At 37.7% G+C, this 9,246-nt stretch overlaps 1 protein-coding gene across 8 annotated transcripts; it reads right to left on the bottom strand.

Moving 5' to 3' along the window:
• Positions 7 to 7,594, bottom strand: LOC109710502 (zinc finger CCHC domain-containing protein 8-like). Of its 8 annotated transcripts, none has more exons than XM_020233124.1 (10): positions 7,487 to 7,594; positions 4,853 to 5,379; positions 4,642 to 4,714; positions 4,463 to 4,538; positions 3,794 to 3,892; positions 3,029 to 3,150; positions 2,219 to 2,459; positions 1,843 to 1,906; positions 681 to 1,002; positions 7 to 576 (listed from the first exon to the last, which is right to left on the bottom strand). In XM_020233124.1, exons 2-10 carry the CDS (start codon positions 5,262 to 5,264, stop codon positions 189 to 191), a joined length of 1,797 nt encoding a protein of 598 aa, XP_020088713.1. In that variant the 5' UTR covers positions 5,265 to 5,379; positions 7,487 to 7,594; the 3' UTR covers positions 7 to 188. The 8 variants fall into 8 exon arrangements, with proteins under 8 accessions (XP_020088713.1, XP_020088718.1, XP_020088717.1 ...); XM_020233129.1 differs by lacking the exon at positions 7,487 to 7,594 and adding an exon at positions 6,154 to 6,278 and having other exon boundaries at positions 4,946 to 5,379; XM_020233128.1 differs by lacking the exon at positions 7,487 to 7,594 and adding an exon at positions 6,154 to 6,278 and having other exon boundaries at positions 4,642 to 4,723; positions 4,946 to 5,379.

A 9,246-nucleotide genomic window follows, 5' to 3' on the forward strand; every position in this document is an offset into this window, starting at 1 on the left:
ACATAATTAACGAAATATGCAGCATGTTTACAGCAGTAAACTCAGTGTCTTTCAATTCATCGGCAATAAATGAGGTTTTCCAGTATACAGAGGAAATGACTTCATAGATACGGAAATAATTAGATAAAAGGTTATATCAGGCGGTGAATTTTATAGAAAAAAGCCGTATATTTGGTAGCAGAAGCACTTCACCTTCTACGATTCCGACGTTGATCTTGCCGGTCCCTTGGTTGGTGCGAGGACCCGTCCCTGCTCGTGCTGTACGAACTCTCATGCTTCCAATCATCAAGGATCAAACTATTGTGTTGTGGTGACTGCCTAGCCGACGGGTGTGGGTAGGGGCTGCGAGGACTCTGGACCGGAGGAGAAATATTATCACAAGCCCCCGGGCTTCTCCACCCTTTCTCGGAAAGTGACCTCCCAAGGCTCGAGGTCCTAGAGCTAGGGTTTTGCTCATAAGGACTATACCGAGGAGAGTAGGCTGAGCTACTGTGCCCTATCTCTGCACCCGGTAGGCCCTCTTCGCGGTGATGCTCCCCAGGGCGCCACCTGTCCCAACTAGATAAAGATAAACAGCTAAATTTGTAATGGTATAAGGCTGCTGAAGGGTGGAAGGGCATAATTGTAATTTTATATAATTTTAGACTTCCTTGATAGGGTGCTGCTCATAAGGTATATACCTCGAAGAGTAGGATGGCAATGAGGGTGCGTTTCTGCGCCCTGGCTCTGCACCAAGTAGGCCCTCATCGTGCTGGTTGCCGGACCGCCGTCTATGCGATTCTGATATGCGGTGGTGGGATTGCGATCGGGCCGCCCAGAGCCACTGATCAGCATTCTCTGGTATCGGGGCGTTGATTCCAGGGAACTCAACCGTCATTATGGTCTCGGGGGATATGGGCTCGCCTTTCTCAGGGAGCTCCCCCTCTTCATATTCTTCCTTCTCTTCCTCGCCGTCAGCATATATCTTGATCCCGGAAGGCTGGTCTTCGTTCTCAACAACAGCTGGAGAAAAGGAATAAGTTGATGAAGTCCAGAATCAGAATATTTTAGCAGTTGAATTGGACATAAAAAGCTAATGGAGGAATAGGCGTGCAGAAACCAAGAAAACTACCATGAGATTGGAAATGGCTATTGCTTTGTTCTCTTGAGCTTTAAAAACCAATTTTGTAACAACCTTGATTTGTTAAGCCAATATCACTTTGCGCACTACTTAGTAAGTTAGAAATATGATAAATAATTTAGAACAAATATGAAATTCTGAAAACTTCCATTCTTCTTTCCTAATCCCTTTCATTCCTAAGAAGGGTGTTTTGATAATTCACATTTTATCAAACATTTTCTTATCTTTTAAAGAGGACTGACAGAGGGTTGACGGAGAATTGAAGTGATGACAGCTTTTAAAATAAAGGGGGTAATATATAGGTTGTAAAAATTCACGCGGTCCCGTACAACATCCCAACTAACTTTTACTAACTTTTAACAAATTTTATAATTATGAATATTTTAAGAAAAAAATTATCAAACAGATAATAATTTTAGCACTAAATTAAATTTATTGAAATACAACATGTTTAGTAAAATATTGGTAGATAATGAATTGGTATAGTTTTTTCACAGTACGATGCGTACTCATGTGAGAGTATGATTAATGATGATTAGCCTTTCACTAGATCCACCTATTCAGATGTATACTAAAAATAGCAGAAAACCAGTCTGACGTTGAATTTGTTGATAAGCATAGAAAGCACAATGGTATATCAAATTTTCTGAGTAGGCATAACAACATTAAATTTGGGTAACAAATGAATCTAGGAAGAAATACATAGACCAAGTTTAACATACCTAAATATCCAGGAGGGTACCCTAGCTCACGCATTCGGCTCAACCAAGGGGGTGGATCATTTTCCTGCATGACATGGTAAATAAGTTGCAGCTAAAAAATATATATATATATATATACTGTGATTTGAACTATACTCATCTTACAGATTCAATAGCCTCAAATAAATGGCATTTTGTTCACGGATTGGTTTGTTTACAAAAACATGATTTAAAGAGCAAAAAATTGCCATTCGGTCATGTGCTACAAGCAAGCTAGCATCTTTTACATCACACTCTTTTTACAACAATTAACTGTGTAGCAGGCAATTCCAAGCAGCCAATTGCAGGCATTGCAAATGGAGGACAAAATATAATAGAAAAGTAAGATGTCGATTACCCTGATCCCCAAGCATTCTCTGGTCTCAGGGCCAAGAACTCCTGCTTTCAAATCATCAAACTTCCCGGTTGTTTTCTGATAATACCGGGTTTGGCCACGATTACTGGCAGATTGGTTTCGTTTTGCATTGTGCTGCCTCCGGGCTTTACTAATCGCAGCATTGTCGCGAGGCTTTGGGCACTCCTTCACAGAGTGACCATACGAACCGCAATTGAAACAACGTGAATCTTCTTTTTCAACCCTGCCAACAAAACAAAACATTCTATCTTGTAGCTAGTTCAAGGAATAGAGAAGACTTTTGAGAGAGGGGGGGAGAGAGAGAGGAGCATGACAGCGTAGACCAACGAGAGTTGATGTTCAATCTAAGAATATATATTCAGACACTCTAGGTAATTATTGATTCGAATTGTTGGTATAATTAGGATATAAAAGCCACATAGCCAATCTTTTGAATCTTAAGTATCTGACTTATGCTCGAACCATTTTGAACTAGTGCCACCACAAAAAGGGAAGGAAAAAAGCCAAAAAAATAGAATAAATTGGTCGTCAATAGTGTATACTTTAGTTTACTGTATCTTCCCTATCTAGATACTGTAACAAAGAAAGCATGTAAAATCTACACTGCCAACGGGAAGAAAATGAAGCACCATGTGTAGATTGATTGAAGTTATAGAAATTGCTCTAGTTTCAACAGCAATATATCATTGTGAAATGCATATGTGACATTGAAAGAAAAATTTTAGAACATTATATGCATATCAGCACAGTGCCTATGCAAGAACTCTCTTGTGAGTAAAGAAAAGGTTTTACCTTTCAAAGCTAGCTGAACCATCAAGTGAAGTTGAAGCCAATGCATATTCACGATCATAAAGAGGAACCGAGTCATTGCCCTTAACAACACCTTCTCTTGCTTGGTTGTCTAACCAAAATGACTTCATGCCATCAAAGAAAAAGAAGAAAAGTGAAAAGAAGAGATTGTAAATGTTAGAGGCCCACGAGCAACAGCTAAGAGAACTTTAAAACAGAATTCAAACTAACACACAAAAGGCTTCATCTTGAAGACACCATTATGCATTCTGCATAATAGTGTGCATGCAAAGCGAATTAGAATCTAAAAGAGAAATACTTGCATCCACTAAATGTCCATTCTGATTTTTCATTCTCTATATTTTCCACTAAATATACTAGTCCTCGTTTAAACCCTCTCTCATATTTGCACCTTAAGTCACAAGAAAATAGGTTAATGTAGACAAAGCAGAAATAGCATGTTTTATTATCTTTCACCAGCAACATAAAAGAATAACGGAACTCCAAAAGAAACATATAATACAAAACAAGAGGCAAAAATGAAGGGGGGTCATTTCTGTAGTAAAAGGAGATATAGATGAAGAATTTATTGCCCAAAAAGATCTGGAGCAGCCTACAATTCACTGAAACAGAAGAAACTATAAATGACAGATACAATGCTGCTTGTTATTCACTAAAAAGGAAGATAGAAGAGATGACATACTTAAGATTGACAAAATCTTTCAAGCTTAAATTCATTTGTTCAGTGAATAGATCCATGCAAATTACCCGATACAAACATACCACAGTAGAAGATTTCTCAGAGACCAGATGTAGTGCTGGAAAGTACGTCTCTTCACCGCTCTCCAAGGGCTCCATTGTGGAATCCTATCAACCATCCGCAACGACATATTCATTCGAACATCAGTACAGTAATGAAACTGAAGTTCACTATCACCCATCATATAGTAACACATGAAAATGATTCCTTTATCTTCCCTTCTTGTTCCTCTTAATCCGTATTAAAATTTAACCATTCCGAAGATCAAATAGGATAAGCAGCGATAAATAACTGTTAAAGTCTTTAGTAACGAAAATCTTTAAATGCTAAATTCTTTATATATGGTTTCTGCAACAGGAATTGTAATGATTACATTCGCTGGCCAGCTGCAGGTGATCTTATAGGGTATTATAGGTGCATTATACACTACTTAATGTTTAAAATGTTCCGCCAGCAGCGAAAGGAGGTAGTAATATTCTATGATTTGGTAGAATAGCAAAACAGCTTGAGACTCATTTTATACTTCCTGGTTTCCACTATTTAAGGCAATAAGCTGTGAACATTCGATAATTATCTCCCTTTCCCTCTAAAGAGAAGTCTTTAACAGAACCAAAAAAATTCAAAGAAAATCTAGAATATCATAACTCAAGGGATTCAAAATGCAACAAAAATATTACTTTTGTAGAAGACTGGTACTGTGCTTGCCACTCCGACCATACTTGCATGAGTTCAGTAAGCTTTCTTTTGCTTTCTCTGGATCATAATAGACTAACTCATTAGACAAATGGCAAGCTCTTGTAACAATATAAAGTTCGAGATATATTTATATGTGATAAGATACTTATTCTGAACCAACCTTGCCAATGAGCTGTAAATTACACGTACTGAGGGTTGTTTATCAATAGATGTTACTCGAGCTCTTTTTATTCCTGCTATAGCTAGCGCTCTATATTAGGGAAGGACAAGGATACAAGTATAAAACTTATCCAAGTCAAGAAAAGACACACAAAGAATTCATTTCATTCATTTGCCAAATAATGTTGATTTAGATAATTAAAACCAATTACCTGTAGAAGTTGTGCCAGATAATTCTCCCTCCAGTGATGTACTTATTTGGGAGGCAATACATGATACAAAAAGAGGAATATAGAAAAGGATACGTCTATCATCAATCAAAAGACTGTTAGAAGTGCTGGTCACAGTAGCAACAAACTGAACACTTTCTTGAATGATGGGTTGTTTCTCAATGATATCATCTTCGAGATCCATATCCTGCTCATGTTGGTTTTCTTCAGCTTCAAAGCTCCCTTCAGAATTCTTTACACTCTCCCTATTAGGTAAGTCCTCTTTCAATTGAGGTGTACTGGTTGGCGAATTATTTTCACGAAGACCCAACCCCAATCCTTGTCCACCATTTTCTTTGTCAGTCTCGCTGTTGTCGCAAGACGAATCGAGATTGATGAAATCATCTTCTTTCATATTTTCTTAGATGTTTTGAACTTTTGATCTACGAGCTCCTTCGATCAATAAACATCGACACGAGGGAACGAAAGCAAATGGCACGGGAGGCTTAACATTTCATCAAACACCTTACCTACATGGATGAAATAATCAATTTCCCATGTTACAGAGAACTCAAGACCATAAATCTCTCAACATTTATCATTCTTCTATACTAATCCTAAGAAAAGCATTAAAAAATATATATATGTTTTCCCTAACTTTTTCTTGCTCACAAATTAGTAAGCTCTCCACATTTTAGACCACATTTCAGATTAACAAACAGCAAAATGACATTTCGTCAAACACCTTACCTACATGAATGGAATCATCAATTACAAGTTACGGCAATCTCAACTTTTACAATTTTTTAATACTAATTCAAAGAAAACTTTAAAAAAAGAAGTTTTTTTTTTTTTTTTTTTTTTTTTTTTTTTAGCTAATTGACTAACTCTTGCTCCAAAATTCCCAATTTTCCACATTATAGACCACGTTTCAGATTAAAATAAAAACAGTAAAACAATACACAAGAACACAAATCGAATGCAGTGGTACACCAATACGCTCCAAATTTCTCATCCTCCACAACTCTTCCTACACTATTCCCAATAAAAGTATTTTTTTAAAGAAAAAAGAGAGCCTTTTTTTTTATCTCATAGATCACCAACTCTTGCTCTAAAACTCACAATTGAAGACCATGTTTGAGACGAAGAAACACTAAAATTGTATGCACGAACACAAATTGACTGCAATGGTAGCAGTAAGCGATCTCTCCCGCCGCTCCACCATCCCATCCGAAACGAGAGGAGAGTGGGAGAGATTTAGGGTTTTCGACAGAGCAAAAACTTGTAAGAGGCGATCTCCTTACCGAGAAGGGCGATGGCGAGGACGAAGAGTGGTGGGATGAGGGAGGGGATTTAGAGAGAGAGAGAGAGAGAGAGAGGGATTTGGATTTGGATTTGGATTTGGATGCGAAACCTTGTCCGAGGAGGGGTGGGGGGAAGGAGAGTACGGATTCTCTCTAATGTACACAATTTGTAGACCATGTGTACCACGTCAGCATTTGCAGTGGCCAATGGAAGAACAGGATCCGAGTGAGTGTTGGTGCACCGAGTCTAGGAACGTTTGTCAAAATCCAAGGTGTACCACGTGTACGGATCCCACACAATTTGTAGACCAGGTGTACCACGTCAGCATTTGCAGTGGCCAATGGAAGAACAGGATCGGAGTGATTGTTGGTGCACCGAGTCTAGGAGCGTTTGTTCAATCCAAGGGGGAGAGAGATGAAGCGATTTTTAACAATAAAAGCCCACTTTTATTATTCACTAGTGAAATACCCGCGCGATACTGTAGGTATAAAAATATTTTTATAATAATTTTTAGTTTTTTATTTTTTATATAATTTTATAAGTCTAATTATTAATTAAATAAAGTTATATGAAAATCATTTAATAGCGATGATGCGGATATAAAAATATTTTTATAATAACCTTTAGTTTTTTATTTTTTATATAATTTTATAAGTCTAATTATTAATTAAATAAAGTTATATGAAAATCATTTAATAGCGATGATGCGGATATAAAAATATTTTTATAATAACCTTTAGTTTTTTATTTTTTATATAATTTTATAAGTCTAATTATTNTTCGTCAAACACCTTACCTACATGAATGGAATCATCAATTACAAGTTACGGCAGTCTCAACTTTTACAATTTTTTAATACTAATTCAAAGAAAACTTTAAAAAAAAAATTTTTTTTTTTTTTTTTGCTAATTGACTAACTCTTGCTCCAAAATTCCGAATTTTCCACATTATAGACCACGTTTCAGATTAAAATAAAAACAGTAAAACAATACACAAGAACACAAATCGAATGCAGTGGTACACCAATACGCTCCAAATTTCTCATCCTCCACAATTCTTCCTACACTAATCCCAATAAAAGTATTTTTTTAAAGAAAAAAGAGAGCCTTTTTTTATCTCATAGATCACCAACTCTTGCTCTAAAACTCACAATTGAAGACCATGTTTGAGACGAAGAAACACTAAAATTGTATGTACGAACACAAATTGACTGCAATGGTAGCAGTAAGCGATCTCTCCCGCCGCTCCGCCATCCCATCCGAAACAAGAGGAGAGTGGGAGAGATTTAGGGTTTTCGACAGAGCAAAGACTTGTAAGAGGCGATCTCCTTACCGAGAAGGGCGATGGCGAGGACGAAGAGTGGTGGGATGAGGGAGGGGATTTAGAGAGAGAGAGAGAGAGAGGGATTTGGATTTGGATTTGGATTTGGATGCGAAACCTTGTCCGAGGAGGGGTGGGGGGAAGGAGAGTACGGATTCTCTCTAATGTACACAATTTGTAGACCAGGTGTACCACGTCAGCATATGCAGTGGCCAATGGAAGAACAGGATCGGGGTGAGTGTTGGTGCACCGAGTCTAGGAACGTTTGTCAAAATCCAGGGTGTACCACGTGTACGATCCTCTCAATGCACACAATTTGTAGACCAGGTGTACCACGTCAGCATTTGCAGTGGCCAATGGAAGAACAGGATCGGAGTGATTGTTGGTGCACCGAGTCTAGGAGCGTTTGTTCAATCCAAGGTGGAGAGAGATGAAGCAATTCTTAACTATAAAAGCCCACTTTTATTATTCATTTCCCGTGTCGATCGAAACTCAAACTCAATGAAAATATCGTAATAAATAACAAATTATGAATGCTAAACCTCTCCGACGAGCTAAAACTGAACATCTACAACAATATTTTGATCTTCAAACTATAATGCAGGTGACAATTTTGTTGCTTATATTTCAGGCTAAATTACAGAAAATCTTCCTGTAATAACCTGCTTTTTTACTTTCTCCTTCTGACATTTAAAAACCTACACTTTGTTCCCTTGTAAAATAAAAAATGTGCACTTCACTCCCTACCGATAGGGTTTCGTTAGGATTCCGTTATAAAATATTTTTTATGCCGAAAATATCCCTCCGCCCTCTTTCTTGTTGCTTCGCCTCCCTCCGACTCACCGCCTCGCCGTCCTCCACTGCCTCGCCCTCGCCCACATCCCCTTCGCCCTCCTCCGCCGCCTCGCCTTTGCCCTCGTTGCCCTTGCCTACCTCTCCATCAACACCCACCTCAATTTCCTCCCTACTACCGTCGAAATCGAGGGACGACGAGGGTGCAGGAGGAGAAGGGTAGCAGGTGGAGAAGGAAATGGAGAAAAATCGCGACCGATTGAGGTGGAAATCGCTGCCGATCGAAGGGGCTGCTGAAGAAGATGAGGAAGAAGACGAAAATGGCGAGGAACAAAATAATCATTTTACACACCGTAATTCCCATGTGAACATTTTTCATTTTACAAAGAAGCAAAATGTAAATTTTTAAATATCAGGAGTGGAAAGTGAAAAAAGAGATTATTACATGAGAATTTTTTGTAATTTAGCCTATATATTTTAATTTATCATAATTTCTGACTTAAAATTTAGATTGTTGCAACTAAATTTTATAGCCCAAATAGTGACATATTGCGATTACTAATATTAGTTATTATCAGTTCATCAACCACAGCACTGCTACGTTACTTTTATATCAACAATACATGACCTTTCATTCAAAACTTACAACAAATTAAAATTTTGAAGATCAAAATTATAATTCGAGGGCTTTTCCAAAAAGTGTAGTTTAACCTAAAACAAAGAGATAAATAAAGTGTAAAGAGAATCTAAGGCCACCATTCAATGATATNGGACACGTGTCACCCCATGGTCCCCCCCATGGTCCTCCCAAACCCTTCTTTAATGTAGTAGTATAGATTTTCCGTGTCGATCGAAACTCAAACTCAATGAAAATATCGTAATAAACAACAAATTATGAATGCTAAACCTCTTCGACGAGCTAAAACTGAACATCTACAACAATATTTTGATCTTCAAACTATAATGCAGTGACAATTTTG

This window comes from Ananas comosus, linkage group 5, assembly GCF_001540865.1.
Source record: "Ananas comosus cultivar F153 linkage group 5, ASM154086v1, whole genome shotgun sequence".
Classification (NCBI taxonomy): Eukaryota; Viridiplantae; Streptophyta; class Magnoliopsida; order Poales; family Bromeliaceae; genus Ananas; species Ananas comosus.